The following is a 15415-nucleotide window of genomic DNA, read 5'->3' on the forward strand; positions in this document are numbered from 1 at the left end:
TCCCCCAGGTGGATAAAGTGGTTGTGGTGCACCTGTGCCCACAAAATGCCGCCACCTGGCGGGGCCGCCTGAGACCCCCGTCCAGTGCCTGTAAGGTTATGTCACCTCTGGCAACTAAGGCCTGCGGTGCCGCTGGACAGGCCGCCGGCGGGGTCTCTCAGGCAAGATGCTGTTCAAGATGCTAATGCAAAAACACATTTTAGCGAGCGTCCGGCATCAAGATTGGTTCGCGGCGGTAGACCTGAAGGACACGTACTTCAACAACTCAGTCTTACCTCGACACAGACCCTTCCTGCAGTTTGCTTTCGAGGGCCGGGCGTACTAGTGTAAGGTCCTCCCCTTCAGCCTGTCCTTGTCCCCTCGCGTCTTCACGAAGGTCGCAGAGGCAGCCCTTGCCCCGCTAAGGGAAGTGGGCATCCGCATCCTCAATTATCTCGACAAAAATAACTTGTTTAAATGACTGGCGTCCTGTTGCTCTGACCCCCATCATCAGCAAATGTTTTGAGAGACTAATCAGAGATTACATCTGCTCTGTATTGCCACTCAATCTTGACCCGCTGCAGTTTGCTTACCGCAACAACCGCTCCACTGATGATGCCATTGCATCTACAATACACACTGCTCTCTCCCACCTGGAAAAAAGAACACTTATGTGAGAATGCTGTTTGTAGGCTACAGCTCAGCATTCAACACCATAGTGCCCTCCAAGCTAGATGAGAAACTCCGGGCTCTGGGCTTAAACAGCTCGCTGTGCAGCTGGATCCTGGACTTCCTGTCAAGCAGACGCCAGGTGGTTAGAATAGGCAGCAACATCTCCTCATCACTAACCCTCAACACTGGAGCCCCGCAGGGCTGTGTTCTCTGCCCACTACTGTATTCCTTGTACACACATTACTGTGTGGCAACACATAGCTCCAATGCCATCATTAGGTTTGCTGATGACACGACGGTGGTAGGTCTGATCACTGACAATGATGAAACAGCCTACAGAGAGGAGGTGCACATTCTGACACACTGGTGTCAGGAGCACAACCTCTCCCTCAACGTCAGTAAGACAAAGGAGCTTGTGGTGGACTTCAGAAGAAAAGACAGAGAACACAGTCCCATCACCATCAATGGAGCACCAGTGGAGAGAGTCAGCAGCTTCAAGTTCCTGGGTGTCCACATCACTGAGGAACTCACATGGTCCGTCCACACTGAAGTTGTTGTGAAGAAGGCTCATCAGCGCCTCTTCTTCCTGAGACAGCTGAGGAAGTTTGGAATGAACCGCCACATCCTCACATGGTTCTACACCTGCACTGTGGAGAGCATCCTGACTGGCTGTATCTCCGCCTGGTACGGCAATAGCACTGCCCACAACCGCAAAGCACTGCAAAGGGTGGTGCGAACTGCCAGACACATCATCGGAGGTGAGCTTCCCTCCCTCCAGGAAATATATACAAGGCGGTGTGCGAAAAAAGCTCGGAGGATCATCAGAGACTCCAGCCACCCGAGCCATGGGCTGTTCTCACTGCTACCATCAGGTAGGCAGTATCGCAGCATCAGGACCCGCACCAGCCGACTCCATGATAGCTTCTTCCCCCAAGCAATCAGACTTCTGAACTCTTGATCTCCCACGATCAAAATACATCAGCACTGCACTTTATTACCCTTACTCTTATATCTCACACCGGACTATTATAAATTATATTATTATTATTATATTATGTTCTCTCTTAACAACTGACTATCAACCGACAGCCTGAATGTCAATACAGTACAATACTGTACATTCTATATATATATATATATATATATATATACTTTTTTTATATATATATTTTTATTTTTTATTTTTATTGAATAATGTGTATCTATATAGTAAAAAAAACAAAAAAACAAAAACAGCGTATTGTATACTGTACAGTGTATGTTATTATTTGTATATTGTTGAGTATAATTATTTGTATAACAGATGTTTAAATTGTGTTGTGTTAATTTGATGTTATTGTAAATTGGTATATGTCTCATCACTGTCACGACTGCTATGTTGATCGGAACTGCACCCAAGAATTTCACACGCCATTGCACTTGTGTATATGGCTGTGTGACAATAAAGTGATTTGATTTGATTTGACTGGATAATCCTAGCTCACTTTCGGGATGTGTTGTGTGTGCACAGGGACTTGGTGCTCACTCACCTCAGCCGATTGGGGCTTCAGGTCAACTGGGAAAAGAGCAAGCTCTCGATGATGGCGCGCCTCACGAGCGAGCGTGCACAGTCGGTGCTGAACAATCTGAAGGCATTCAGACAGAAGACAGTGGTTCCACAGAAACTTTTTCAGAGGCTCCTGGGGCATATGGCATCCTCAGCGGTGGCCACACCGCTCGGGTTGCTGCATATGAGACCACTTCAGCACTGGCTTCAGACTCGAGTCCCGAGATGGGCATGGTGCCGTGGGACACATTGTGTGGTCATCACGCCGATCTGTCGCCACCTCTTCAGCCCTTGGACCTACAGGGGTTCCCCTAGAGCAGGTCTCCAGGCACGTTGTGGTTATGACGGACACCTCCAACGGGCACACAGCTGCTGGCTCCTGGACTGGCCCGTGGCTGCATTGGCACATCAACTGCCTCAAGTTGTTGGCAGTACTGCTCGCCCTGCGGAGGTTCCAGCCATTGATCCAGGGCAAGCACGTGTTGGTCCGGACAGACAACACGGCGATGGTAGCATACATCAACCGTCAAGGCGGTCTACGCTCCCGTTGCATGTCACAACTTGCCCGCCGTCTCCTCCTCTGGAGTCAGCTGCACCTCAAGTCGCTACGAGCCACTCAAATCCTGGGCGACCTCAACACCGCAGCGGACGCACTGTCATGACAGGTTACGCTCAGGGGAAAGTGGAGACTCAACCCCCAGGTGGTCCAGCTGATTTGGAGTCGATTCGGTCGAGCACAGGTAGACCTGTTTGCTTCCCGGGAATCCTCCAACTGCCCGCTTTGGTACGCCCTGACCGAGGCACCCCACGGTATAGACGCACTGGCACACAGCTGGCCCCCTGGACTACACAAATACGCGTTTCCCCCAGTGAGCCTACTTGCACAAACTCTGTGCAAGGTCAGGGAGGACGAGGAGCAGATTGTCCTAGTAGCACCCTACTGGCCCACCCAGACGTGGTTCTCGGACCTCACGCTCCTCCCCCCTTGGGTAGGACCTACCATGCGACTTCTCCACATGACATACTTCCGACAAGACTTGGTAACTGTTCCACTCAAAATACCCCCCCTTCTCTGGGCAGGGTGTGGTCTCCGCGGTGTATTTCCCTTGGGAATGACACCCCCCCCCCCCCCAACGTAGACACTTATGGCCCCCAGTCAGTAAACAGATTCCACTCTTTTTTGGGGAGAAAAAAGAGGAAAAGAGGCCACGGCTGGGCTAGCCTGTCCCTATTTTTTGGGCAGTTGACTTGTCCCCGAAGGGAGGTTATGTGACGGCCTGGTGCACTGGCTACGGGGCACACAGCGGTCTGCCCGTCTCGCACCGCTAGTCCACGTAACACAGTTCAGCTTATTGTGGCGTTTCGTATAGGGACCCCTAGTGTCACTACATCGACACAACGTTGAGTGAGTGACAGATAGGGAACGTCCTGGTTACTTTCGTAACCTCCGTTCCCTGATGGAGGGAACGAGATGTTGTGTCCCTCTTGCCGCAATACTGAACTACCCGCTGAAATGGCCGGGACCTTGTCTCGGCTTCTCAGCACAAAACCTGAATGAGTGGTTGTGAGCCAGCTCCTTTTATACCCGTATGTCCGGGGGAGTGGCATGCAAATTCCACTCGCCAATTCCCATTGGCCTTTTTTCAAAATCAGAGGTGTTTGGGGCTCCCAAGAGTGACCCCTAGTGTCACTACATCGACACAACGTCTCGTTCCCTCCATCAGGGAATGGAGGTTATGAAAGTAACCAGGACGTACATGAAGCACAATTCTTAAAGGAATAATTCACCCCAAAATTAAAATTCTGTCATTATTTACTCACTCTCATGTGATTCCAAACCTCTTTGCTGTTATTTTCCAAGCTCTTGCGATACAGTGACAGTCCATAGTGACCACAGCTGTAATGCTACAACAAGGTGTGCATTAAACAATTTTAAATGTGTGGTTGCCTCCGCGAAGTGCATTTAAAATCGTTTAACGCATTAAGGGAATGGATTATCCCTTACTTAACCTCTAATGGGCGCCGCTATATTGTTGAACCAAAGAGTTCAGACTGTAGAACCCTCCAGCGCCAGCCACGGAAATATGAAACCAAAAATAACTATCAGAAACTATCGGAGTTGATTTTTTCCAATAGCAGTGACAGTAAAAGTAGCATTTACTGTATAATAATGGGGAAAACCATTCAAAACACTCTGGAACCTGAAGATTTTGACCTCTGAGACATCGGTATGGTTTCCATCAAGGCTGCACAGTTGACTGAATTAAGAATGAAATTGCTATTTGTCCATGAACGGTAATGCTTCACCGCAAAATGCTGCATGCTTGGAGTCAGAAATGTGTGAGCACGAGGAGGACTCTAGTTGCTATAGGCGGCACTTCAGAAAACATAATAAGCACAATACATTACAGTTTAAATCGTCTTGCCTCGCCTTGCTGGACTGTGAAAGATGTATTTAATAGGTCCTTAGTTCCTTCTCTCACCCTCTATGCAAAACAAGCTGAATTCCATTATATTAACTATGCTGATGAAAGTGGTTAGGAAATGTTTTCAGTTGCTATAGGCTGCGACTGAAACCAAAGGTAGCTGTCTTGTTGTCTCGCTGCCCTATCAGTTAATGACTCAGCAGACAGCGTTTGTGTACAAAAGTAACTCCAGAAATGTCACATAACGTAACGCCCATAATGCATAATGTCACATCATTGCTAGGATACCAGCAACTGAATATTGCCATTTGGTGTCCACTAAAGGTAATGCGTCTGCTTCATTCAGTCAACCAAACCACAATGGTCTAATAATTTAGAACAAATCAAGGAGAGTTTTGGCAATAACCAAGTGTATATTTCATAACTGCAATACTACTTTCTCGCTAGAATTTGAATCAAAACTTGGAAAAAGTGAATAAAAATGTTCATTTATACACAAATTGGCTATCAACTGCCTGTTCGGCCACCATTTTTTTTTCCATCTCAACTGCCGTGGATCCGCATGCACAGTATTATGGGTTTTCATAGGCAGCAAAGGATACAGCTATGCTGCCTTCAGAAATCGATCAGATGAAGGTATCTCAGTAGACAGGATGTGACATGATCACTGGATTCGGACATGCCTTCAGACCTTCCCACCTCCATATACAGCTTCCGGAGGCAGCATTTTCCTGGTTTTAGATGCAGCCATATAGTTCACTCTGCTTGCTCTGTAATAGAACACAACAGTCAGGTTCCAGAAGTAAAAATCCCATTCATTTTTTCCAGACTAACTGATTTTAACAATAACTACCATGAGCTCCGAGGTTGTTAGTCTATGGTATATGCTTCTGTTGAAGTCATCCGTCTGTGTTATTTCAACTTCATTGTTTAAAAATCACATTTAATAGTGGAATTCCTGGTGAACAACTACAGTACCCATGGTACAGCAGTGAAAGATCCTCCAATCAGAGAACTGCAGACAAGAAAGCCCATGTAATAAGACCGGAAGCGACCGTCCACTTCAATGACGCCCTCTGAATGACGCAAAGGAGTCGGTCTTCCTGCACTTATATATTTGTGTATATCGGAATATTTTGTAAAAAACATAAACTATATTGTTTCTATACTTATAATCAACAAACTAAAATTAATAGTTTTATATATTTCCATAATTTTATATTCTATCATATCATTCGCAATGCTTCATGGGATTGTAGTTTGTGCCCTCGTGAAAGACAATAAGTACACAGACTTGTACCTTCAAACACTTTTTTGCTTTAAAATAAAGTCTGTAATGTTGCGATTTACCCTGGAGTTGGTTGGTGTAGTTCATGCTTAACAACTCTTTAATATAGGGTTTTTTGAAAAGTCTATGGAAGAAATGAATGGGGAAAATACTACCGGAACACATACGCAGCACATTAATATCGAACGGTGATTAAAACTGACCGGAACTACCTGTGCATTCAACAGTTTGAAACGCACGCATTCCAGCCAATCATAATAGAGTATTCGAACAGACCATGATATAAATAAACACAATCACTGACTGTGCATGGAGATTGTTGTGCAACGTAAAAAGGCTATTTATAGAGACGGATGCTTAAAAAGTGGTTTAAAACATGGACAGAGAAAAGCCAAGGTATGTATACAATACATGTTATTATTATTGTCATGGTACAATAAATCAGACATTTAAGACAACTAAAGATGGTTTGATAATTCATTTATTTATAACTAATCTCTGCACTGGAGAACTGCATTGCTGCCAAGGTGGAGAGAGGATAACAGAGCTAACATTACCTGTTCTAATGGTTAGAACAATGTTACAAGTCAAGGATGAAAACTGCTTACCTTTCCTCTTGTAACTTATGAATTTGTGCAGATCCGTTGAGATTTTTATTTATTTTTTCAGTGTTGAGGGGCATCCAATATGTTCCAGTCAGTTTATAATCATGAGCGTTCCAAAGAAGTTTTTTTGCCAAGCAGATTCATAGCTTAAGTTAATTATCAGTAGTAAATCAATAATTAATGCCAACCTTATATGAATATGCTGACTGAGTTTTTGCTTTTGCTCTGCCGTTCGGTTGCTTCAGAAGACCAAGTGCTACCAAATTACATTGAGTGAATGCACGCGCACAGGAACAGTTTTATCCACAATATTCCGGAGTGCCATGATGCTTTTCGGGCGATGTGGGCAGAACTTCCGTTATGTTATGTACTAACACAGCATTAAAAATTACAGAAACTTGTGAACAAATTTCACAGAATTATAGCGAGGCGATGTTGTTCTTCCCCACCTATCGGTTAATGAGTATGGGTTTGAGGATGATGGCCACATATTGCGAATAGAAGCATTTTAGTTATTTTGTTGAGTCTTTATCCATCAATGGAAGAACCGGAGCAGACTAACCTGAAAAGCTATGTAGCCTATTAGCACCTTCACAGCTGTAAAGTTGGACATGTTTTGAGAACTGTAGATAAGTATGTTTATTTTAAAGCATATATTGAGTTTAGTCAGAAACTAAAAAGTTTGTTGTACTGAGATTATGTACTTACTGCAGAAACAGGGGAGGTCCAGACAGTAGGATGTTCATGTATTACAGGACTCAGGCGTTGAGACTGACATGCTGTTGTTTTTCAGATAAAATACAATTGTTTTGTGGGAGATGACTGTGTAGTATGCTCAGTCTAGCTTTATAATAGTTAGTTTATATACATTATATCCGTATCTAAATGCTATAACCTACATGAAATGTTTTAGTGAACAACTGATCCTGTTGATAGATTGAATTTATTGTTCTTGTGTAGGAAATAATGATGTATTAGCAGTCACACAATAAACTGTACCATACAAAAAGAACTACATGCAATACAAATAAACGTATTTATCTGGACATACAGTACATTATAAACATTGTACACAAAAGTTCAATGTTTTCTGTAAAGCAACTATAAATCAGTATGTATTAATAAAAGCACTAGCTGTACAAATACATTTAATTGATACTGAATTAATGTCCACACTGTTTTCCCAATCACCTTTTCCCCTTAAGGGAAGACAAGCACATTCTGCAAAGACACTCAAAAGAAAGTGAATTGCAGGCAGGAAAAATGCAGGGCAGAGGAAAATCAGAATACAGTTAATTTTAAATGTGATAAAACATCTCACTACTGTACATGTCTCATCTAATAATTATGGTCTTCCACTATAGAATTTATCCATTTAGCATCACAGCATGAAAACAGTTGAAAACATTGTCACTACTCACAGACAGTTCAGGAAAAACACCTTTTTATACTTTTTCATTCCGCTCACCTTGCGAAATACAGTGGACTCGCTGAGAATATTGTGGATAGTTTTACATTTGATAGTTTTTTGACTATAAAGATTCCTGAGCTTTTCTGCATTCTAACAAAATGAACTTCTGTTCAATCTTCCTAATTTTATTACGTAGTTATGTACAAAAAATAAATAAATGAATAAATAAATGAGCATGGTAAAATATATACGTTTGAAATATAAATTTGATATTCATAAGAGGGCACATTGTTATATAATACAATGTGTTCATATGAGGGCACATATAATTTATACAATGCCATTCTAAAATTACCTTTATAAAGACAAGACTTGAGTTGATTTGATTTCAACATCTTTTTCTCTCTCCCTTTCTTGTACATCATTCGTATACTTAATATGACAATAAAACAAAATAATAAATATTGTCAGTAGTGATGAAGCATACAGTCGCTAATTGGCTTTGTAAGGCAGTGTTTTATGTTACTGCTGAACAACAAACACATTTGACCTGTAATATTTTAATTAATATTTTAATTAATTTCAGATGTCAAAGGCTTTGAAGATACCAGTGTGGGAGAAATGTATAAAGTATTGCCACTGAAAGTGATACTTACAAATATTCAGCACTATTTTATAATGAGTGGAAAGTTTTCATTCATATTATACAATTTAAAAACTATCGGCCGATTAATCGGCTATCTGCCTGTTTTCCCACCTTAGGGCCTGTTTACACTTGGCCACTTCATGCATTTTCACTGATCAGATCGGATCTGATGAAGACCAGGTGTAAATGCCCTCGGAAATGCATTCGAGAAGGATTGCAATCCAATCACTCAGACCACTTCAGGAGGTGATTTGAGACGCATTCCAGACGAAACTGGTCAAGTTTAAATGCATCTGTTCAAGTCACATAGGTAAACTTTACCCCACCAAAACAGTGCTACGTTAGCACAGGAAAAATGCAAAACATAACAGCTGTCACAGAATATTTGCATTGGGCTTGCATCACGCAGTAAATAATAACAAAGAAAGAGACGAATGCATGTTGTAGGAGAGACAGAACATTTTTCCTCGTTTATTTGATGCAGATCGCTGATGAAACTGAAATTAAACACTGAAATTAGCGCGGCTGACGTGCATGACGCGTCTTATCTATGATAAGCCCACAGGGGAAAAACAGACAGTGCGCCCATATACAGACACGTGCGCTGGGCAAATTTACTTGGAATCAAATAATAAAGCACATCTTATAAATTCACTGCCCAGAATTAGCATAATCACGGAAGTGAACTGTTTTATTTGCATAACAATTCTGAGCCCAAGTGTCCCCGGAATGGTTTCGTCATTTGGCTCATGTGAGCTATGAAAGTCTCTGACCCAAATTAATGGGTAAGACTAGTAAATCTAGTAGTGTAGGAGAATGAGATGATAGATTAGGTCAGGCATGATATTGGATGTGTAGACAGTACAGCAGGAAACAATCATCTTTAACTAGCAGCAACACAATGTGTCATAATCTGGCTTTTATTTGATATAAGGCACAATTACGTCCTTTTCTACACACAATATTTTTGCAATTTTTATCCTCATAGGAATGAATAAATAGGAGTATGTTTGTGAGATTTTAATCACTGAGTAATAATTGCTAATCATTTTGAAGATTTTAGTATAATTTAAAAGCTGTGCATTGCTGCGTGAACCTCATGATATAGAAAGGGAAGTATATTTATATAGTGTACAGTTCTGCAGTCAGCTTCTTGACATATTTTTTTGTAATCCCCAAATGGGTATGATGAATTCACTGAGGGAACGAAACAGCGATGTTTCCACATGGCTGCATTGTGCACATGTTACAGTCTTTGTTGATTTTCTGTTTTGTTGCGCAACAGATTTTTTTTGTGGTTACACCTTACTTGCATACACAGTAGAAAACATGCAACATATGCATGGACATATTGTATCGGTGCTGTTTCATACCACTTTGATTAAAATTCACATGCTGCTGTCAGTATAGGATTATAACCGGCATTATTTTAAATTAACCTGTCTCAAGCAATTTTTATGCTTCATCAACATTTAAAGAAAAGTGTTCAGTTATTTATGTCACTTGTGTAGTTTCTATGGCTGAATAATCCCCCTTTCGTGGTGCAAATTTAAATGCAACTGTTACAAGATGGCCAGAATTAAATGAATTATGTAATGCATTCTTTTCTACATATTGTAGCTGTTTCACCTCCATGCTCATCTGATGGTTGAGCAGAAAGACACAAGACTCACAGCTTATGCAAAATGTTTAATAGATTCAGTATATATTTAGTTGTATAACAATTCACAAAAATTCCATCAATCCAATGACTTCCTTAATCAAGTCTTCCATTTATCCTCAAAAGTCAAAATCAATCAAAATCAAACCACGTTTCTACTGCTTGTGTAGCCTACAGAATTGAGAGAACATTGATATACCATAAGAGGGAAACAGTGCAGGTAGTGAGGGCATATTGGTTTGTAACAGGGTAAATAAACTCTAATTTGATCTAACTTTAATATAGGCCTCTCTTGTTTTGTGCAGGTGCCAAAGGCATGGGGAACCACAAAAACATTTTCCTGTAATGCAGTTGTTAAAGTAGATCGTTTCAAATGATGGCTTGGGGAGTAATGGAATACTTGTAACAGCATTATGTAATGACGATTAAATGAAGAGGTAACTGTATTCCATTACAGTTACATTAAAAACACATAAACAGATTAGCATTACCTTTTGTAAAATTGAGAATTATTACCAGTATTGCATTTTCTAAATATACTGTATAGTGAAAGAAATAAAGTACTACTATCACCAATAGCAGATCCTGAAATTGGCAACATACTGTAGGTAGCGTTTTCCAGGGCAGGACTTGTAAGATTGTTTTGTTGGCATTTTAAGATCAAGTCACCTAGTTAACATACTGTTTTTCTGTCACCTTTATTTGCATATTCAATCTTAAAGTAACTTAAGTAAACAGATTATAGTGTGTTACTATAGGTTGTATTTGGATTATGTTAATGATGACATTTTTTACAAAGTAATTTTACTGCATTACCTTTTTAAAGTAGCCCTTGCATCTCTGTTCATATGAACATCTGTTCTCAATTAAAGTTTTTGACATATCAAGTATTATGTTAAATGAGATGCTGGACTATCAGAGAGAAGAAATGTGAAGGACACAGTAATGGAAAGAGCTTGGCATCAAGTATGCCTAAAGATTGCCCATGCACTGCAAATCCAATAAATATGTCCAATCTAATGATAATGATTGTGCTCCCTTTTTCTCTTTGGGTTTTCAGATAACAGCCTTTGATGAGCTTCAGGCAGACTTCAAGGTGCCGATCGATCAGGGCAATCCACTTCATGCGGTAAGTCATGCAAATAAAATGGATGTGATCACTTGATTCAATGCCCTTTCCTGCACTTCCATGGAAATGAGTGAGTTTGCATGTGTGTTTCAGGGTAAAAAATGGGGCTCAGGGTAAAAATGTCATAGAAAGTGACAAAAAAGGCCTTGAAATTCCAATGTAAGGGCAAAAAAATCCCCGTGATGACTTTCAAATGTTTTATTTGCATATACACTCACTGAGCGCTTTATTAGGAACACCTGTATACCTACTTATTCATGCAATTTTCTAATCAGCCAATCATGTGGCTGCAGTGCAATGCATAAAATCATGCGGATATGGGTCAGGAGCTTCAATTAATTTTCACATCACATCAGAATGGGGAAAAATTTGATCCCAGTGATTTCCCAGACCGTGGCATGATTGTTGGTGACAGATGGGCTTGTTTGAGTATTTCTGTAACTGCTGATCTCCTGGGTTTTACATACACAACAGTCTCTAGAGTTTACTCAGAATGGTGCCAAAAACAAACAAAAAAAACATCCAGTGAGTGGCAGTTCTGCAGACAGAAACATCTTGTTGATGAGAGAGGTCAACGGAGATTGGCCAGACTGGTTTGAGGTGACAGAAAGGCTACAGTAACTCAGATAACCACTCTGTACAATTTTTGTGAGCAGAATAACATCTGAATAACAGCAGAAGACCACGTGTACCATAGTGTTCCTAATAAAGTGCTCAATGAGTAAATTTCTTAGATATTTCTTAATTTTCTATTCTATACATATTATATGAGATCTTATTAATAGCAATTTATATAAATTAATAGTTTCCGTGTTAATGTTAATTATTTTTTTACATTAAAGAATGAACAATATCTTTGTATGATTACTAAAAATATACCCTCATAAAGGTAATATATATATATAGTACATATACAGTACATATATATACAGTACTGTGCAAAATTCTTAATAAGGCACATAAGTTGCTTCACAGAAACATTTGTCTTATGATGGTTATTTATATTTTCAGCTTTAGTGTGTCAATAGGAAATATACATTTTAGACTCACAAACATTTATTTTGCAAATAGAATAAAATAGAATTGAAGAACAGGGAGCCCTGCAACAGATGGCATGGTCCCCACAGAGCCGCCCACTGAATATTGAGTCAGTCTGGGATTACAAGAAGAGACAGAAGCAATTGAGACCTGTGGCAAATTCTCCAAGAAGCCTGGAACATCCTATCTGCCAACAACCAAGAAAAACTGTGTTCAGGTGTACCTAGGAGAATTGGTGCTGTTTTGAAAGCAAAGGTGGTCACACCAAATATTGATTTAGCTTTTTTTTTTATGTTTACTCGGCTTTGTATGACATTAATTGAACAATTAAAACAATTTATGGCATTATTTTTGAAGACATTCTCACTATGCAACATTTTTCCCAAGTGCCTAAAACTTTTGCACAGAACTGTATATAGTTCCCCTTTATGGAAAAGTTATTTTCTGATACTGGTGTGTTTGTTTGTTTGTGGTGGGAATATATTTAAGCAATCCCTCTGATCTATTGCAGGGACCAGGTGTGTTACCCACCCTGGGCTCCTAAACATTTCCTGTCATCCGCTGCATTGCATGAATAATCCATAGACCAGCTGTCTATTTGTTGTATTTTCTCTGATGGAGGCCCCTTGCAGCTCTAATCTAGCTAATTAATTCAAACAGAAGCTACTTTTCCAGCTTTTTGGATACAGCAACTGTCATCCAAAAGTTAGAACAACACTGGCATTCCAGATGCCAGTGTTGTAGAATAATTTACATGTGTGTGTTCTTGATACCTCACCGGGGTTATGTTGCAACAGATACTAAAGTAAGAGGCGCTAGCGAACGCAGATATTTTTGAATGAAGTGTTTTTGGACTGCATCTGTGACTTCATATTGAAAATTGTCTAATTTATTTAACTTTTTTCACGATTGCTTGGTCCAAACCCAAGTTTGATTCCACCATCCTCCCCGTGGCACTACAGGTTTTACATTGAGTGTGTTGTCCTTTACACCAATATGCTGAAAACGACCACAAATTATCTTATTATAAACCTGTGACGAGAAGGAGGGCATGACCGGGGCGTGATGAAGCACGGCCGGCTCTGAATCAGCTGACCAGCGGGAGAGCGAGATAAGGCGGAGATGCCAGTTCGAGAGAGAGAGAGACACGCTCCAGAACAGACCAAATTTTTTTCACTATAAATCTTGCACTCAGCGCATGTGCAAGCTTCAAGTGTGAGGAAGTGTAATGCACATGTAAATGAGCTCATTGTATTATTTGGATCCGAGCTGTGGTATGTTGGTATCATCAAAGTGAGAACTAGTGGAATCTGTTTACCACTTTAGCCAAGTAATGACTCAGGAGGAAAAGACACCAAATTCACTGTGTTTATTTTATGCATTTGACCCTTTGGATTTATGAAGTCAATTTATTCAGAGGCAAGCAGCTATGAAAAATGCATTATACTGTAAGCACAAGTGTGAAAGCACCCTTAGAAAGAAGCATTGTGACATGTAGACAAAGTATCTGAGTCACATATCCACAAAGTGTAGTTGCAATTTATTGCCATCTTCCCGACAGTGTCAATGTGAGAGATACACGCTCTATATGTCACCCAACCCTCTATCAGGCTGGAGGATATGGAAGATGGGGGATGCTAAAAGATTGATGGCCTCCCAGCTGATCTCACCACACAGTTGAGTCAATCTTACACCCTGCCAGGCTAATTGGTGGCTTCTGTCAATCTCCGGCTCAGAGAGAGTCAGGGCCTCATCCTGTGATCCTCCCTGAAGCTTCCCTGATGACTCTACACAATAGTGCTGCAGTCACTGCATTTACTCTCTTAAACACTGTCAGTTGGACTCTGGTCAGAGGGTAGGGACAGAGACCATACCTGCCTGCCTGGCAAGGGATGAAGTCAAATGGCCTTCTTATACACATCTGCCTGTGGCAAAGACTATTTAGCCCAAGATGGACCACTTGTATTAAAGTGAATGGGAGAAATTGGAACGCCCAATATGGCGGATGTAGAGAAGTCTTGCCTTATAGATAAAAGAACCAATCACCTTTTAGAGACAGACATCGCCTGTCAGTCATCTCGAGAATGTGCATGCTTATTAGCTGAAAAGCGTTTTTAAGCATGATCTGAGCTAAAGAAGTGCAATTTATGATACCATTGTTGACAGATTTTTCTACTGATTTGATATGTTCTTGATGGTAATCTTGACCAACTGTTTTGGAGATTTCGGTCTTTCCCCATTCAAGTACAAATGAGCTGTACTTTCATGGCGCTTGTATCCATAGAAAATAGCTGCCAGGGAGTGTTCCAAAGGTGCCCGCTAAGTGAACTGACTTGCCTTGAAAGGGACTTTGCCTGTGGGCATTTAATGTTACGTAATTTTACTGTCCTCAAAGAACAAGGCAGTTAATTTCCTCTTTTATATTTTCATCATTTAGCTGGATAGAAAAGACCACTGATTTTGTCCATAATATATTATCTGTTCAAATATTATTTAAATGTATTCAATATATTCGTAACATTATACAATAAGGTTGTATTTTTTTAACATTAGTTAAATACATAAGTTAATGTGAACTAACAGTGAAAAATAGTTTACATCATTTAATAATCTTGGTTAATGGTTAATAGATGCTGTGAAAAAAAATATTATTTATTATTAGTTCATGATACCTTTTTACTAATGTTAACAAACAGAGCCTTATTGTAAAGTGTTATCAGTTTATTATAGTATTAGTGTGCGTGCATATATATATATATATATATATATATATATATATATATATATATATATATATATATATATATATAGTAATTGCATTCATATCTGTTCTATTTCATTTTTAGCTGTTCTAAGTAAAATATGTAAATTCTGACTGTCCTCATCATAAACTGTGAAATACAGAATTGTATCAAAATTAATCATGTGGATAGAAATAAAATTTTAATATATTGCCATTATCTAATGGGGTCTATCTTCAAAAAAATGTCTGGTCATGAATTTACAAATTTCCCT

The 15415-nt window shown here is 40.1% G+C and overlaps 1 protein-coding gene across 1 annotated transcript in view; it reads left to right on the forward strand.

Moving 5' to 3' along the window:
• The window catches only part of cnih3 (cornichon family AMPA receptor auxiliary protein 3), a 91336-nt gene that overhangs the window by 6430 nt on the left and 69491 nt on the right, over window positions 1–15415 (forward strand). The window contains exon 2 of the mRNA XM_051725339.1: window positions 11294–11362. Within this exon, the coding sequence (XP_051581299.1) occupies window positions 11294–11362 (69 nt within the window). The remainder of the gene's footprint in view (window positions 1–11293; window positions 11363–15415) is intronic.

This window comes from Myxocyprinus asiaticus, chromosome 19 (genome assembly GCF_019703515.2).
Source record: "Myxocyprinus asiaticus isolate MX2 ecotype Aquarium Trade chromosome 19, UBuf_Myxa_2, whole genome shotgun sequence".
Lineage (NCBI taxonomy): Eukaryota > Metazoa > Chordata > Actinopteri > Cypriniformes > Catostomidae > Myxocyprinus > Myxocyprinus asiaticus.